Raw genomic sequence first — 18631 nt, 5'->3', positions numbered from 1 at the left:
AGGTGCAACTGGCTGTGCTAAGGTCAATATCCCAGCCAGAACTTGCTGCCTTTTATAGTCTTCTGAAGGGCCAGTGCACTGGGTCATACCTCCTTGCCTCTCTTCTTATGGTGGTCTGCTTTTAAAGAGAGATGGAAGAGGGTGAGGGGAAATTAAAGTTAAGATAAAAAGAAAGATCCTCCTGTAGTAGATGAAGATGCCCCCAGAAGACAGAACCCCTAGAAAACCCCATGGTAAACACTATATTGAAGCGTGTCAAGTGTCTCACCAGGACAGTTTAATCGACAAGCATGTTTTACTGAGATCTTCATAGAAATGTGCACTTCCTTTTTTTCTTTTCTCCTCCCTTTTTTAAACTTGAGAAATCCACCAACTTCCTTCAGTCCCTCAGCATAAGCACAACACCACACCAAGCCTGCACCAGCACTGCTCAGCACCCATCACTTACTTTCCCTGCCTACCCATCGCTTTGGGAAACAAGGACCCACAGTAGACCAAAGCCAACACTTCTGCGAGGCAGTACTCGACTCCTGCAAGTATCAGGCCAACAACAGCAAACAAAGAAACACCCTCTGCTTCAGAGTTCCCTACATGTCGTCCTCTCCAATCTCCCACACCTTGTTCCAGTAATGGGCCTCATACCTATAAGCTTGGGGTACCAACACCTGACTTTTGGAATATAGCACAGGTTTGGTTTCAGGGTTACAAACACCCACCCTTTAGGAAACTCACAGAACAAATCAATTTTTATGTAAGCTACGCAAAAATTAAACTCCCCATCTCACCCCCACAAATCCTAGAATCTAACAGATTTTAATACGTAACCAAGAGGCAACTTATCACTATCTCATTATCTGTGGCCAATGCAGATTAAATTACTGGTTGCCAAAGTGTCCAGATAACTGACCTCTGCTCAATAGTTTCAGTTCTGCAACTAGAGGGAGCCTGGTTTTTCTTCTGACTTTTTCTAGTAGGTCAGAGTTTGACCGAAGACACTTTCTATTCCTCTAATCTTCTGCTAACACACAGACCTCAGAATAAACTAATGCTCCACACAAAAGGAAAACAGGACATTTTCCAAATTACTTCAGTCACCTGCTTCTAACCAAGAGTTACTTCGACCTCCCATAAATTTAAAATCAGCCCTGTTAAATGTTCCTCCTTTCCTCGATTATACATTTATTACACCAGTTCTTATGGAGAGATTTTCTGTAAATGCAGGATACTAAGTTTTACCAGTGAAAAAAAAAGATGAATAAGTTTTCTCCAAGCAGCTATACTGTGAACTATATCTTCCTGGCTAAAAACAATTCAGTAATTACCCTATTAACATTTCTCAGCAAGAGGCCAGTCCACACATCTCTGAGGACTTTCCTAAGCACCACTCTTACTAATACTCTTCAAATTGATTAAAACTGACCAGAGTTTTGCTTACAGGATGTATCATTATGGAACATTTTATTCCTGAAAGAAGTCAATCAGAAGGTGAACTGGTGGGGATGTGAAATGAGAGCCCCACCTCAAAGCCTCACTGGAAATAACCCGACAGAGGTACAGCCTTCGTGCCCAAGTACAAGCAGAGTTCTGGGTTTTTTCTGGTTTTTTAGAAGGTAAGGGCAGAAAGGTGCCAAGCCTGCCTGGGTTTTAAACAAAGTGCATTTAATGATTTCATCTCTCCTTCCCAGCCTGACTTTAAGTCCTCCTTAACAAATTCAACAAATCTAGCTTATTGAGGCTCTGGATTTCAGTTCCTTTCTTCAGTCTGTTGTTCTCTCTGACACATGGCCACGCTGCTTATCACACCATGTTGGGTATCTCTCAGGACCCTCGACAGAGTATTTAACCACTATCACATCGAAAGACAACACACAACTGGTTTTCTGCAGTCCTCAGGATCTACTCAAAGGCAGATGCATGCTCACATTAAGAGGGCATTTTTCTGGACTTGGGAAAAGCTGTAGCACAAAAGGACCTGAAGTAAGATTTACACTGAGGTGGGCTGACCTGGAAGAGGGGGGAAACTGCTTTGTTTTTATGCCAAGTTAGCACCAGGCCGAGCCTTGCCCACAGCCAGGTTCACAGAGTACCCTCGTCCTCCCTAGATGCACAAGCAACATGACAGCCTCATGGCCTCAGAGACACCTCTCCTGTCTGCAGGCTTGGCACACATCCTTGTGGAAACAGCACAAGGGATCCACCACCACCTGAAAATTAGGCAACAACCAGAAGATTCATTTCCCTCTCCCTCCATCTCTCTTTTGACACCAATGTGACTAAACATCCACGTTGTTTCAAAATACCATCATGTAATGCCTTTGCAGGGGCTCTGAATGGCAGGGAAGAGAAAAGCCCAAGCCTAGGCTGAGTCTGCCCATGGCACGGCTTGCTCTCGCTCTCCATGGCAGGCTGGACGACACTCCTTGTCCCTATCTGACAACCCAGCCCAGACCAGGAGGCTTGGCCAGGCAACCGTTTCCTTCTTTATCAAAGAGACACTGATGTAGAAGCAGGAGCTCACAACTACTTACGTGGTTATGTTAACATGGCAGGAGGTTCTGAAAAAGACTATTTACTGAATTAAATGCACTCAAAATTAACAAAGGATTATGATTCTTTTGCAATAGCTGGAGACTAGTGAAATGTTCAGACATTTCACAGGTAGCTGGAGTCAGAATACACAGTTTGGTATTTAGATGGGCAGTGTGATCTCCAACACCTCAAATAATTTCAACTTATATTTAAGGAAGAAAATATAATTTCCTTCTGTCCAAATAACTGGGTAACTAGCTATCCCCTCACTCTCAGACTTCAACTCACTTTAGAAGCACGCTATTCAACCAATTCGCCCCAAGATTCCCGAAGCGTTGACTCCTCCCAAAATCTAAGCAACACCAAGATGTAAAGAAAACTGCATCTCAGCTCCATGGGAGATGATCCCAAGGAACATATGATAGTTGTAATGAGGTGGTGATCCTTTTAAGATGGAAAGAAAATTTCCTTCCTGAATATTAAATCAGGCTTTAAGTTTAGCCAACCTCCTACGTCTGCTCTAATGAACTGGAGGCAAGTCAACAAAAAGACGGTGAAGTGTCTTATTACAGCATTTTCGTTCCAGGCCTACTTACACACTAGAAGGAGCAAGCAAGCTCATGTTGTACCACAGAAATGGGACCGGGCCAAGAGCAAGCCATAAAAAAAAGCAAGAGGAGGAAGGGCTAGGATGGAAAAGCAAAATTATACTGTCACCACTACTTAAGTGATCTAATTTCGATCAGTAAGAGAGCAGCTGTTCCAGATCGCTAGCAAGATGCAAAATATTTGCACTAAGCACCACTGAAAACCTGAAAGAGCTCCAGAAGCCTCATAAATACAGACAACTGCGAACTGTGGCAAACTTCAGTCATTCAGCTAATTCTCTGTAACCCGTTTCCTTTAAAACAAGCAATACCGATCTCACGGACCGATGTCTTTTGCTACTGAACACAGTGGACGCTTTCAAACCCTTTAGGCCTGAAGGACAACCCAATGCAAGAGGCTCACTGGAGTTTACTTTCCAGAGTAAAGTTAGTTTTACCAATTCTTTAAAAGTGCTCTCTGCACAGAAATCCAATGGTGCACACTCCAGAGTTGATCAGGCACCTCCAGCATAGCCTCCTAGCTTTCTAAAACCAATTTCTTGCTAGCTCTTCATCTGTAAAATGCAGCACTGCAGGTTTCTACCCACTTGTGTCTGTCTGAAAGTTCAATCTGTATTTGAGTATCTCATCACTTTGCAAATTTGTCTCATTTTACACCAGTATAAATGATGGCTGAACAGACTCAACTGGACAAGCGGAATTTGCCATGACCTCTTCCCATGCCAGGTTGGTGAGGGCACACCCGGGAGACATCTCCAGATCAGCTCAGGACTCCAAAACATGACAGGACTCCAGCAGCCCCAACTCTCCTACTGCACACAACACTATGACAGAGGAGGATGCAGCCACACTCATCATGGTAGGAGAGAGGTACAGCTGTCGGACGCTACCTCATCTCAGCATCACAGCTCCATCTTGTCCAGAGCAGCTGCCTGGTTTAATAAGAGCTGCATGTCGGGGCCTGTAGTTTCTACAGGCCACATTTCACAATTACACAGGCTCTCCCTTGCTTCTGCAGAGTAACTGAATTTATTTAGAAGTGTCTATAATGCAAGATAAAGGAAGATCTAAATAATCCAAGAAATCTGAGGTTTGGAACTAATCTGTGGAAGAGACAGGCAATCTCAGTTTAAGTTAGCACAACTTCCAGACCTTGAATTCAAACTCAAGAGTTCAGTGGTGGACATCACCTCTGCTTTGTGATGGGACGGTGGGGATCAGCCAGCTGGAACTGCCCAAAGGCACATCCTTATCCCAGCCAGGAGCCCTGGGGTAGTGATCCGCTAATTACTTCAGGGGTTATCTCAAACATACCTCAGTTACAGGGTAGCAGCTGAGTTCAGAGCACATTTTGTATTGCACTAGGGTTAGCCCTAGTGTCATCGCCCTAGGAAGCAACTCAATACACCTTAAACCCTGTCCATCCCTCTTGACACCGCCAATGTATTTTATAGGAGGGATCCAACATGATACAAGGTAACAAAGCTTTGTTTTGCAAATAGGAAGAAGAAGAAAACTTATTTCCCTTCTCATTACAGCAGCTGACAAATTCAGATGCTATTTTTGTGAATTTTTATTGAGCCTTCTCTTATTTTAGCCTTAAAATTCAGCCTTCAAGACTCCAGTTCCACGGAACCAAAAATATTTAAAATTGCAGTAATGACAAGTTACCATCTGCATTTATCAAGGATGCACTCAGTAACTTTGTAGCAAGCAACAACCAAACTGCAGTATTTATACCCAAATGATCTATTTGCATCCAGAAAGCAGAGCTGCTGTCATGCCTGCGTTGGTAAGAGGAGAGGAGGTTGGGGGAGATGAAAAGACTACGTAGGCAAGAAACTCGGAGCTGCAGCCAAGGCAGCTCCCAGACAGCAGTGACGACACGCTACTAGAGCCTTCATCAAGCCAATGATGTCGTGATTCAGGTTCGGTATACCTGGCAAGCCCAACATGAACCCCAGCCCCGCAGTGACATATGGTCATTGTTATTTAAAAATAGTAATAATAAAAACAAAACAAAACAAAAAAGCCCACCAGCCCTTGGTTATAGTGATTTTTTGAAGCCTGGGTCCACACCACCACACTCGCTTCTGTCCTTGGGCTTTTATTCCATCTATGTCCAGAAAAATCCGGCTTTCTTTTAAAGCAAAGCGAACAACGTGGGGAGTTGCTTAGCAAGTTAAAAGGAGCGTGTGCTGGCAGCTGGCGAGAAGATACAAAAATTCATAACTGTGCCAATGCCATGGGGGGAGGAGGAACAGCCAACGCTGCAAAGTCTTCACTGGTTTCAGGAACAGGTATAACAAGAAACTGTAAGACAACTCATATGAGAAAAGGAAGATGAGACATGACTGTACCTTGACAGCAGTGACAACTCTGAACAGTTTATTGCCATTTACAGAGTGATCAGATTCAAAGCTAACCTTAATACATGTTCACCATTCCGTACAAGTATCACTGCTGCCTTGACACAGTGCACTTTCAACACACTTCGCATTCATCATTAAAGCCAGTAAATCTACACTCTTGAAGCTCAGCAGCAAATTATACCACAATCTCCTGATACAATACACCTAATGAGTTATTCGCCTGAGCGTGCGGACAACAGATTTAGCACCTTGCTCCAGAGAAGGAGAAGGGAGGCAAGGGTTAAGGGCCAAGATGCAGTTGAAAGCTGAGGAGCACTCAATTGCTCTGGGATATTTCATAGAACACTAATCACTTCATCTGATTTTAATTCCTGACACCAAATCAGCATATAGCTTTTCAAAGGAAATCTTGTCCTAGATTGCAAGGTAATCAATCACAATTAACGTGGAAACAAGCTTTTGCAACGCTGTCATGCCTTGTGAACTGAACAGGAAGGCCAGAGAAGGTGCTTTAGAAGTATCTTTAAAGTACAGGCAGGTAGGATAATTTGGGATAGGTCTGTCGGTCTCTTCTGCACATCCAAGAGCAGACAGTAGATAGCCAGGCATTTTGCTTCTCCTCCAGAGCATGAGCTGAATAAAAGTGTTTTTAATGCCATTTCTATTACGAACCCTCATCCAGGGTTAGCACACTCACCACCTGGAAGTCCCTTCCCCACTAACGCGCCCTGTTCCAGGGGAGCCACGTTCTGCCCACAGGCAGCCAGAAACAACATTTCCAGCGATACGATTTTTCATAAAATCAAAGAAAACTGTTCAGGTGTAACCCCATGTTGAGAGAGAAAGCATGATCTAGTGGTTATAGCATTAACCTCGATTTTGAGAGATACGGCTTTGAGCACCTACTCTGAAGATTTCCCATGCACCCAGTTGCAGGGTGCGGAGGCAAGGAAAGGCTTCTGAGACGTGGAAAACTGCTCACACTATCCTCGCTGGTGTATCACAATAAACTGAAAGACATGGAGATACTTTGATACTTGAATGCTTCCTATCACAGGACTGTTCGATTATCCACACACCAAAAAAAGGTCCAAATCTGTTTTATGCAGCGCTGCCCTGAATCCTTTTCAGGGGATCCAAAGCACTGCAGTTGCCATATGCCCCCCATACAACAGTAAGCAAATGAGTTAGGGGCATTGTTTTTTTTTTAAATAAAAACAATAACCCCCTGACCCACATAGGTACCCCCCAGCCGGAAGGGCAGGACTCCAGGACTCCTTAGACCGACACACCACATGCAGCCACAGCACAACAAAAAAGGCAGTTTCTGGGAACACGTGATCACGCTCAGTAAACTGGCCTTGAATGGGAAGCCTTTTCCTTGATTAGTAATGTCTGCTCCAAAGTCAGGGATATTTAATTTAAAGAAAAAAAAATATCAAGTTTTAACTAATTCCAGCACTTCCATCATTTCAAGGTATCTTCTGTACAAAGGTAAGAACTTTTCTTCAAACCACTTCACAAGGAGTACGTCTGAGGGAAGACCACCTCCAGTCTGTCACTGGTTTAATTATTTACATTCAGTTAATGAATACCAGATTCTCCTCTTAAACTTGTACAGGGTGCATAGTCCTACAGTCATTTGGACTTTAAATCCATCATCAGACTTAGGAAGTACGAAACTCCAACTGAGTCTACAGGAAGGATCCCATACAGAGAAGTACAGAGCGAGGCCACTCAGCTCCAGAACCCTGGAAGTTCAGGTGGCAAAGCAGGACAGCCGAAACCCTTCCACACAATCCCCGGTCATCTGGAAGTACAGGGAGACTTTTTGCAATTTAACTAGAAAGTTTGTCTCAAGGAACTAGAGGATAGGCAGAAAGCCACACACTTAAAAACAGGTTACCATATACTTCTGCCTCTCTTCTCCATACCTAGAGAGACTAGGACAACAAGAGATACTCGGTTAAGATGATTTGAGTTGGAATATTTTTTCCTAATGTCCAATGCTAAGGGTAACAAAGCACTGAAACAGACTGAGGCAGCTCCATCGTATCCGTTGCCGTCTGCCCTGTTCTCAGGTACAGCTGATGCTGCCCTGAAGCAGGACAGCAGGCGAGACAACCTTTCGAATTCAGATCCAGACCTCTGTTCAACAAGAAAAATAATAGTCACCTACAAAAGACAATGCAGGCAACAAACCAACAGCAAGATTTTGCAGGCAGCACAGACTACACTTGCACATTCTCCTCACCAAAAATATCAAATTTAGTGCTGCAAACCCAAAACAGAATGGCCATTTTCAGAGCAGGTACCCTCCCAACTTCCATGCCTCGTGCTTCTCAGACCGTATTCACGCTGCTGAAAACCACTGCTCTGGACACTAACAGCGTCAAGAAAGTACCAACCCAGTGTCGACAATTTAGGCTGGTCGTGTTCTGCACCAGTCTGAGCGTATCCCAAATCTCAGCCCTGGCCGGGGCAGAGCAGGTCTCCCACCACGGCGTCTGGAGGTGTAGCTGCAGCTGTAGCTGTGGCCTGAGCGCAGCTTTTAAAACATTCCTGTTCAGTTATTCACAGGCAGGGTGCCAGAACGGTGCTGACATCAGAAGGGAAATGGCAATTTTCAGGGTTTCTCTTAGTCAAAATTGAATGAAATTTCACAAGGGGGGGGGGGGCGGAAAGTACTTGTTTAACCCAGTAATTCTCCCCGAGGGGAAATTCCAGAGTCCTCCTAACTTCAAGAATTTCTCTTTCAAAAGAGTCACAGAATCTCTCAGGATGGAAAGTCACAGCTACCATAGGCCACAGTCCAACATCGGTGACCACCAAAAGGCTCTCTCCTCCCAGCCACAACCAGGATGTCACCATCACATCCCACCAAAAACGTAAAAGCGTTTTTCAGTCCGCTCTGGTTCGCTACACGGCCAAACGCACCCACAAAACACAGGGCAAGCCCACAGCAGGAGCGAGCAGTGGGGGTCTGCTCCACAGAGAGGGGATACCAGCTGTGACGGGGTCCCCCACGGCTTCTCCAAAAACTACTCTCCGTGTCTAACTTGCAGCTTCTTGGGACAGTTCGGGCACGATATTAATTATCCAGGAGAAAGAGGAAGTTACCCAAATTTAAAAAAAGAAAAAAAAACGGGGGAAAGAAAAGAAAAAGTTGGTAGCGATTGAATTTGTCCTTGAAAGGGTTTCAATTACTATAGCTAACTTAAGGAAATAATGACATGCTGGTTATCGCATGAAATGCCAATAACTGTAATGGAGCAGTAGCTTTTTCAGAGTTATTTACACAAACTGATTTTTCATGGGAATTTCATAGGAATTAACACATCCACTCTCCATCTCCACTCTCTTACCCTCCCATAAAGAAATTTCTTTACCGTGACTATTTACAGAACGAACCGATCCTCTACTTTATTTGCTCCTACCCACTTTTGTCTCCTTTTTCTCCCCTCCAAAAATAACTAGAAATTAGATTCTAGCTACAGTTATCACTTTACTTTCAACATATAAAGCAAAAAAATTATTTGCTGAGAAATTCTGAAGTAGCTTTTATTACGTTTACCTATCATTACGTAGCATCCTTTACATTTCACTACAGAAAGCTCATGCCCACATTATGTAAATACTTACTGAGCTGTCACTTAAACTCAGAAATACTCCAGAAAGAACACCATGGTAAACCTGGAAATGCTCTTCTCGACGGAGCTCAAAAATGCTCAAGTTGCACGACTGAACTGCTGAGTTATAACACTGGGAGTACAGGTGCACAGAAGAAGAATAAGAAATGGGAACCCCTCCCTCATCCATATGTTAATACATATTATCATCTGATTAAGACACTACAGGAACGGGTAAAATATGTACATGAGCTCAGTCCTGAGAGAAGCAGCTCCTCCTGTTCCGGCCCTGCTTCTTTCGTTCTACGAGCCTCCGAGGGCAGGCTTGGGTGCTGCTTCTTTAAGCACAGAACTCCATTAAAAGGGTCTTAACAATATATTCAGTTAAACCCATATACTACGGAGGAAAGATGGTCTCACACTTACGGCACAGGATGAGACTCAGAAGACCTCTATTCCACTCTCCGCCCAGTCCCAGCCCTAGTGCCTCACCTTGGCAAGTTCTCACATCAGCATCTCAGCTGCTTCCGCTGAAAAACAGTCATCGTAAGAACTTAAGACCTCGCGTTCCTCCTCTACGTACCAGGGCGAAACAAAAGACTGCCTGAAACTTAGTTTCTACAGAATTTCAGCCTTAAGAATGACAAGCATACACTCAATACAGCAGAGATGACATTAAATTTATGATTGGAATTTTACTGGAATCAATTTATAAATAGGGCACGGTCTTCCTAAGCCCGCGGAAAGTACACATGGTCTCTCTTCAGGTGACCAACTTCTCTGCTTTTCCAGCCACTAAAATGAAAAACAAAAAGCCATCAACTCCTCCCACGTTGTCCAGGAAGAGACGGACAGCAGGGACCCAGACAGAACCCATGGCAGTTTAGGTCCAGCACACCAAAGAAAACAGCTTTTTTCCTCCAATCCCACTTGATAATTCACTTCTAGCTGGAGATTTATGGCTTTGGCTAACAGACATCCAGTATAGTTTTACTACTTGCACATGCATAACCTCCGGATAAATTAAAGGTTGAACTTCTTGAAATCAGCACATGACAGAAGAACTTATGCAGGACTTGTCAACTTTTTTTTTTTCCCCAGCAGAACAAAAGGGGAGATACGATTTTACATCCTTGCTGATGGTTGAAGGACCCTTCCAGAAGAAAAAGCAAGTAGCCGTAACAGCAATGCTAAATACTGACAAGCTTATCTTTTTCATTTCCTCCCCCCCCGCAATTACACTCGCCTGCCTTCAGTTTCTCCTTTGCTACTGCTGCTACTTGAGAGTTTCAAACATTCTTGGCAGGAATTGGGCAATGGCATGCTGATGAGCTTTTCCCCAGAGCAATCCATCACACAGGAGTTGCAATTCAAAAAAGAAATCCAACTGACTAGACAAAGAATTTCAAATACACAGCATAAAAACTGGAAAGGGCATCTTTCTCCTCTAATATTTTAATTACCAAGATCACAGGTTCAGATTCATAGGGTAAAAACTGGATTTCCAAGTTCGTGTTCCTTTGAAAAGAGTAGGAAGAAAAATGGTGGAAAAGTCGCATATGAGGTAACAGATAAAACAAACAGCTGCACTATTTAGCCTAATTTTAGACATTAGTTTCTCTCTGAAGAAAAGCTGCTGGGTTTTTTGATACAGTCTTCATGTAAGACCCTTAATAGGGTCTCGTGTCATACTTCCGCAACGTAGTATTCATTGACCAGCGTTCTCAAATAATAAGACTACAGAAAAAACCCAAAGTGTTATGAACGTACCAAGCTTACGAGAACAGTAAGACACAACTATGTAACAGAACATTCAATTCTCATGCTTCCTCCAACCCCAGTTTCGAGTTTTATTTAAGAATAGGGAAGAGGTTCTGCCTGTTTGTTGAGCAGTCGCTTCAGGAAACAGAAGTTGTAGCAGGTAAAAGGAATTAAACGGGACAGACAGTTTTAGGAAACCATTAAGTATTCTAGCCAAAAAAAGAAAGGCCCAAAAGTCAAATATAAAACCTTTCAGAAATCACATTTCTGTCTCGCAATGAACATGATTACAAGAGACACCATATGGAGAAACCCTCCCCTAGCCCAGACAATAAATAAGGACTGATAGAGCATTTCATATATATTTTGTAAAAGGCAGGCAGGCAAGCCTCGCCAACCCCATTTCACCAAGGCACAACCACTATGGAACAGTCGTGTAGTTTGTCCCAGGATTCCCAGTAAACTGGTGGTGATAAGGGCAGGGGGAAAAAAAAGCTCCAGCTGAGACTCCAGAATTGAAGTTTACTGTCCTGTATCCTACACATATCCTGCCTGGAAACATCAGTCACCTCAAAACCGAGCATCACGGAGATGGTTATTTCGGAAAACAAGAGATTTTTAAGAGAATCAGGCAACCCCTTGTTTACATCAGACTAGCACAGATGATTCAAAAAGGTAAGCCAGCAAACCTTCAGTGTCCACACCAGAATTAACTAGATCTTAACAACAAAATTCAACTAGCACAATTTTCTTACTTTTTCTAAAACCAGAAAAGGCCTAAAAATCACTCATTCAGAGGTGAACCCTACCCCAGAGAAAGAAGATGTACCACTCTCCTTTTTGTTGGAAAGATCTGGTGCGTACTACACCTTGCAAGCAATTCAAGGGCTCCTAACATTACAATGCTAAGCAAGGAAAAACCCTGCAACACAAGCCAACAGGAGCCAGGTCTCAATTTCTGATTCCAAGATATCGCAGCTCATTGGCAGCACAGAGCCATTTGGTGCCAATTTACTTTAAAAAACATATTTTCAACAACATTTTTCATGCCTCACTTGCTACTAAAGTTGAGATCTAAGTCAACAAAAAATAGCTATTGTATGGCAACAGGCCCGAAAGCCTTTTTTTATTAAGATACGATTTTTAAACTGCCTTCACCAAACTTTTAAGAGGCCTAGAGATGTCAGTGCACCTATGGGGAGGTTATCCAAGACGTCAATGTTTAATGCGATCCAAAGACATCTCCCGTTACAGGAGATGTTGTTTGTTGTAGCGAAAGCGCGTACCACGAGAAATGCCCATCCACGAAAGGGAGGGAAGTCCTTTCTCTTAAGCAGTTTCCTTTAAGTCCCAAGACACTGGGGAAGCCAGCGTATTATTCAGAAGTGCTACACACTCTGAGAGGAAGGGGGATGGAAACAAACACATGGTAGAGCTGGAAAAACTGAAAGAGATCCCTGGCCTGGTTTCTTACAAGTCATTCCCACAGAAAACCACTGATTTCTCATCCCACACACTGTAAAACAGCCATTCTGATCTCTTGAGCCAACTCCACGCTCCCAGCTATAAAGTTAATCAGACAAAAAAGCAAAGCCCTCTATCGCAGCCACCACAAGCGCAGAGCACGTCTGCCTTCACGTCTCTCTGCACCACCTTCCTGGGGCCAGCCAGCGAGCACGCGTGTCCGTGAGGGCCACAGATCCGAGTCCACCTCTCTGCAAGTGACTGTACTCTGATTTTATTAGAAGAAATATTCCACCCAAATGCCTGAAACCACTTTGCCTTTCTTGATGAGCATGTGATGAAATTCTCCTTACAGCATCATTCATACATCCTGAGAAATACTAAGAATTAAAGGCACTTCTCCTTCCCTGCATCATCCTGCTTCCCGTCCCCAAAACCTCAGGTTCACTATCCTAAGGATTCCCGAGCAGAGGAACCCTGCACTCTTCCCACATCATCTTCTCCAAGCCTGCACCAAGAGATGGTTCTCTTTCTAGTGTTTGGTCGGATGAATTACATTCTCCTCTCACTCTCCCAGAGTTTCTCAGAAGTTAAGTGGCAAGTACCCACTGTTCATCACTGCACAAGACAAAGAAAAGACACAGCTTTAAATTCTCCCAATCTAAGGAATTTAACGGAATACACAGCTAAAAGACGTTGTTATTTAGGACTGGAGTATTATTATTAATCAACCATTTCTTGTGGGCAGCACAGATGACATGCGGAAGCTTTTTTCATCATGCTAGGTAAGTCTGTTCTTCTCCTTTTTCCAGCAGGAAAAAAAAAAAAAAAAAAAAAGGAATTGTCAGTTGGAGTCAAATAATACTTGGCACAAAAAGGATTGGGGGGGGTTGTTTGGTTGTTTGGTTTTCAGGATGGGAGAGGTTGGTGGTTTCTTTTTTATATACACTATTTGTACTACCTAAAGTTCAACTAATTCTCAGAACAACTATTCATTAGTAATTGCAGTTGATGAGACTAGATACTCAGATATTAACACACTATACATCAGTAGCTTGTGGAATCAAGTTAAATTCATTTTCCAAGACAAAATAAGCTTCTTTTACAAATTCATATCAGAATACTGACAGAAGTACAGTTGTCAGATATGTGCTGTAGTAAAATACCTGCTTGAAAAGCTCAATCTGACACCATATTTAAGCAAACATTTTATCTAAATTGAAATTTTTCAGGATACAAAAAGCACCTTCAAGTAAACACCCTCGCGCCCGTGACATTTGTCCGGACACATCGCAGTTCTATACGAACATATTCCTGTGGAGCTGAAATCTTCACTGAGGATCATCGAATACTCGCTGCCAGTTACTGTTGGACAGTTTGATGACCACAGCAGAGATAAGATCCACTCTCTTAGAGAGCACTATTTCAATCTGACAGAAAAGACAATTAAGTAATTCAAGACGCTGAAGGAGACATTGCCTTCGGTAATCAAGGAACAAAAATTAAGCAGTTTTCAGGTCGACATGAGAGAAGGACTGAGCGAGAAGGGAAACTCTGGAGGCTGCATGTCACACTACGCTGTATCAAATGTCTCTGACCCAGGGCCTGAAGTGAGAGCAAAGTACACGAATGAAAAGGGAAGTCAGTCCCGCGCGAGGCCACGACAGGCCTTGGAGATGCACGTCTAAACACAGAAAGTAACGTGGTTTTAATCAAGGTTTCCAGATATTAGATACCAGCACCTCTTTTCCCCGTATCTAAAATGTCTGATGCGTACACTGTACTGCTTTCTGCTCTGCATCCGTATTTTCAGCAAACAGGTAATTCTACACATACAACAATAAACAGAATTCTCAGGCTCGTTTTTCCTATTTTCACTCCTCCGAAAAGCAAAGAGTTGTGACACTGTTGAACCTGACCACAATGAGCATCTGAAGGTCTGTAATAAACCCCTTTATTTATGGGGAGAAGGAGACACACCAGTGCTTACTCAAAACAAGTCAAAATGTGCCCTAAGACACAGAGCTAGAGGCTCAGGCCTGTCCTATACTAAAGCCCTATTGAACGTAAATTGATAATTCACCATTTTTGGTGCTTCAGCCACAAGTTTGGCTTTGATTGTTTTGTTGTTTGGCTTTTTTTTTCTTCTTCTTCTTCAGGCTGTAATGTACCCCAGAAACCCCCCACATTCTCCATCTAATAAAGAATCCAAACAGTCCCAGTTTTGAAAAGGGCCAAAATTAGCCAGGAACAAACGCATCCTCAGATCCATCAAAGAAATCATTTATACCAAAGGGAAAAAAAATCGCATAACCAAAATAAACAGCAAGCCCATTGTGCAGAGCAGCCCTGCCACTGTTCCGACAACACAGACTCTATTCCAGGCTGCATAAAACATCACAAGCAAAATAAACCCAAGGTACAAACAAAATGCCATCGCCTCCTCTTTTGTTTCAGGCACAATGCAACAAGGGCAGGCTGTCTGGGGCCGCGCTCCCGCCGATGCGGGGCTGCCACCCAACCGCCTCAAGGTCACGGCCGGTTCCGGCGAGAAGGGGACAAGGAGGCAGCGAGCGAAGCGGCAGGGCTGCCGTGGGTCCGGGGCTGGCAGAAAAGCCGAGTGTAAAAGTTTATGAGCTCATCAGGATTGTTGTACCATTACATCAGAGGCAATTATAAATGGCCAAGAGCAGGAGATGGGGAGCCAATCAGATCACAGATAGGATGTCAACCTAAGACCAACTGTCTCCTGGCTTTGACAGAAGGATTTTACCTCCATAATTCAAATCCCAAACCAAAGCGATCTGCACTTACTGCTCCCATCGCCGAGCTGTTTACCAGCGCTCGCAGCCACAGGCCCCAGCCAACGGCCCAACGGGCCGCCCGACGGGGAAGATGGCCCCGACCGGCCCGGCCGAGCCGCGGCCGCCCGGGCGGACCTCGCCGGTCCCCGCCGAGGGGTGCGGGCCCCCCGGGGCGGGGGCCGGCGGGGCCGCCGAGAGGAGCCGGGCGGCGGGGCCCGGGCGGCGACGCGGATGGCGGCGGCGCTACCGGGGCCACGCGTTGGCCCGGGCGGGCCCGTCCGCAGCCCTGGCCCCCCGCGCCCGGCCTCGGCTGCCCCTCGCCGCCCTCCGCCGGGGGCGGCCGACCTGCTCCCCCGCCGGAGCGGGCCGGGACCGCGGGGAGGACAAGGGCCGCTCGCCGGGAGCCCCGCACAAAGGCTGGGGAGGGAGGAAGGGAAGGCGGCGAGGCAGCCATTTTAGAGCGAGCGAGCAGGCACAGACAATGGCAGCTCCCCGGCAGCGCCGGCCTGGCGGGGGGAACCCACGGGAGAGGCGCCGTCCCCCCACGCCGGGCCCCTGGCCCCCCGCCGCCCCCGGCCCGTCCCAGTCCCGTCCCGGTCCGGTCCCGTCGTCGGCCCGTCCCCCCCTCAGCGCGCCGGCCGCCCGCCCCACGCGGCCCCGCCGTTACCTGCTGGCTCCTGCCGAGGGACTGTCCTCCGCCGCCGCTGCTCCCGGGGCTCATGGGCGCGTGGTGGCTCCTCGGCGGGGCCCCGCCGGACGCCGCAGCCCAGCCCTGGCTGTTGCCCCCGCCGTACTGCGAGACCATCTCCGCTGCGGCCGGGCCCTTGGCGGCGGCTCCTCCGTCCTGCGGCCCGCCGCTATAGTCGCCCCCGGGGTACCCCTGGTAGCCGCGGGCGGAGCTGGGGGAGGTGAGGAGCTGGTTGAGGGTGGGGGTGGCCGTGGGCTGCGGGGTGGCGCCCCCTCCTCCTGCGCCGCCGGCGGCCGAAGGCCCCATGACCCCGAAGCGCTGCTGCTGGAAGGCGGCGGCGGCGGGGGACTTGGCGCCGGCGGCCACCGGAGCGGAGCTCTGCGCGCTGCCCCGGGGGGAGCTCAGGGCGTAGGCCTGGGGGGGAGGCGGGTAGGAGCCGGCGCTGCGCCCGGCCCCGGCCGCATAGTAGGAGTTGTACTGGTGGTTGGGGAAGCCGTGCTCGGCGCCGCCGTGCGAGTTCTGGGGAGGGGGCGGCCCCGCGGGGGCTCCCGCCGGCCCCGGGTAGGACTGCTCCAGGCCCCCGCTCTGCAGCGCTGCCATGCCAGGGCTTTGTTGTCCGCCATGTTGGTGGAAGGCAGCGGCGGCGGCCGCAGCGGCGGCGGCGGCGGCAGCAGCCTGGGCGCCCCGGCCGTAGGGCTGCCCGAAGCCGTAGGCTGGCGGGGGCAAGGCGGCCGGGTGGGAAGGGGGAGGCTGCTGCGGCGGCTGCTGCTGCTGCGGCGCCCCCACCCCGTCGCTGCTGCCGCCGCCACCGGGCGGCTCCGGGAGGTTATTGTTCAGGGTGGCGGCGGCAGCGGCGGGCCTGGGGCCCGGGTTCCCGTTCGAGCTCTTCAGGTCGGACTCGGCCCCTGCGCCCCCTCCGTTGCTCTCGGCCCCGTCCTGCAGCTCCTTCCCCGTGGGGCCCTCGCTCTCCGCCTGCTTCTCGCCGCCGCCGCCGCGCTCCGCCGCCGCCTCACCCCCCGCCTCCTCCGGGGGACAATCCCGCTGCTGCGCCTCCGCTTTCTTCAGCTCGGATGGAGCCGGGGCGCCCAGGCTGCTGGCGGCGGCGGGGGCGACCTGAGCAGCCATGATCCCCCCCCTCCCCACCCAGCCACCCCCCCCCGGACCGGTCCCCCCGAGCTGCTCCCTGCCTGGCCGGCCGGCGTGAGGCCTCGCTGCTCTGCTGCTCCCCGCTCAGGCGGCGGCGGGCTCTTCAGGGCAGCGGGGGCTCATTCCCCCCCGGCCTGGTTGGCGAGGCGGGGAGGGCTCCGCTGGGCTGGGCTTCCCGGGGCCTGGCCCCGCTGTACCTCCTCGGTTGCAGCCGGCGGAGAAAGGGGAGGAGGAGGGAGTGGGGGGGAAGGAGGAGGAGGGGGGGACCCGGGACGGGGCTCCCGGTGCGGGAGAGGCGGGAGGGAGGGAGGGGGGACACGGCGGGCGGGCGGGCGCCGTCCCCGGAGCCGGGCCGAGCGGCGGCGGGGCCGGGCTGGGCGAGCCGCGCGGCAGCTCCGACTCTGGTCCGCCGAGTGGGGCTCACTCCGACACGAGGCTCAGCACTGCCATTTTACCCAGCGCCGCGGCCGCCTGCCAAACCCGGAGCGGAGCGGAGCGCGGCCCGGACGGGAGCCTCCCCCCCGTCACAAAGGAGGAGCGGGCCGGCCCCGGCCGCTGGCGGCTCGGCGCGGCGGAGGCTGCCGTACGCAAAACCCGCAGCGGATCCGCGGAGCCGAGCCCGGCCGCCGAGCGCGGGGGGCAGCGGGCCGGGGCCAGGAACCCGAGCGAACGGCGGGGGAGCCGGCGGCGCTGGGGCGGGGGGGGGGGGGGGGCAGCGGCCCGGCCCCGCTCAGGGGGCGGCCTCCCTTACCTTGCCGGGGCACTTCCCAGGGCAGCGAGGCGACGTCCTCCAGCGGGGAGTCCTCCGGGAGAGCGGCGAGGGCGCGGGGCCGCGTTACCGGCCAGCGGCTCTGGGCTTTCAGCGGGGAAATGGCCCGTGGGTTAACGAAGCTCCTCTTCTTTGTCCCTAGAAATTCCATTTAGAGTTAGCCTTTGCAAACTGTTAGCGGTTGTCATTTCCTCTCCGCTGGTTGTGTCCCTCTGGAAAAGGCGTTGGCGGCACGCCAGAACTACAACTGCAGACACGGACATCCAAGAAAGTCCGGTTCCTTCTCCTGCCAAAGTGACGGCAGTGGGCACTGAACCAGGAGCTCCCTCAGGGCGGCTGGATGGGGAGAACCAAAACCACCTGAACGTGTCTAGACACAACACGTTTGAGCAATGGGACGGGATGCTCCGGCAATCGCAAAGGGTAATGCGGTGCTGAAGCTCCCCAGCTGTCAGGAGGTGAACTGAGAATTGGGCCATGCTCTTCTGCAACCGTTTCAGACCCAGATTCCCACCTCCTCCATCCCCACGGCCTTTCTCTGAGCAGGAGGAGGGAGGACAGAAACGTACCTGGAACTCCGTCCCGGACACGGCCTGTCCTATGCCAGCAGGTTCTGTAGCCGCATGTGTTACTTCGAATGGTATGGGCCTGCAGCAGAGCGTGGGAAATACAAAAAGATGAGTTATTTGGATTATAAAAACCAAGCTCTCAGAAATTAGGACACAGTTGCCTAGTAAAAATGGCGGTCATGGTAAGGTTTCCATCTGGGTCCCATGTACCGAATCTGGGCAGGTGTCTCCTCTGGAATATGGGAATGTTTGGAAAAGTGAAGTTTAAGTAAATACGACTTTAAGGAGAGAG

The 18631-nt window shown here is 49.0% G+C and overlaps 1 protein-coding gene across 4 annotated transcripts in view; it reads right to left on the bottom strand.

Annotated features, from left to right (window-relative positions):
• ARID1A (AT-rich interaction domain 1A) overlaps positions 1–17972 on the bottom strand; it is a 62039-nt gene extending 44067 nt beyond the window's left edge. For 2 of the 4 annotated variants that reach the window (XM_075774063.1, XM_075774064.1), the window contains exon 1: positions 15835–17014. In XM_075774063.1, the coding sequence (XP_075630178.1) occupies positions 15835–16980 (1146 nt within the window). In that variant the 5' untranslated portion in view covers positions 16981–17014. Of the gene's footprint in view, positions 1–15834; positions 17015–17042; positions 17475–17752 lie in introns of those variants that run through there. The other 2 variants (XM_075774066.1, XM_075774065.1) reach the window with 2 other exon arrangements.
• Between the last annotated feature and the right edge of the window lie 659 nt (positions 17973–18631).

This window comes from Balearica regulorum, chromosome 22, assembly GCF_011004875.1.
Source record: "Balearica regulorum gibbericeps isolate bBalReg1 chromosome 22, bBalReg1.pri, whole genome shotgun sequence".
Lineage (NCBI taxonomy): Eukaryota > Metazoa > Chordata > Aves > Gruiformes > Gruidae > Balearica > Balearica regulorum.
The sequence above is the reverse complement of the archived record's forward strand: the minus strand, read 5'-3'. Positions and strand labels throughout refer to the sequence as shown.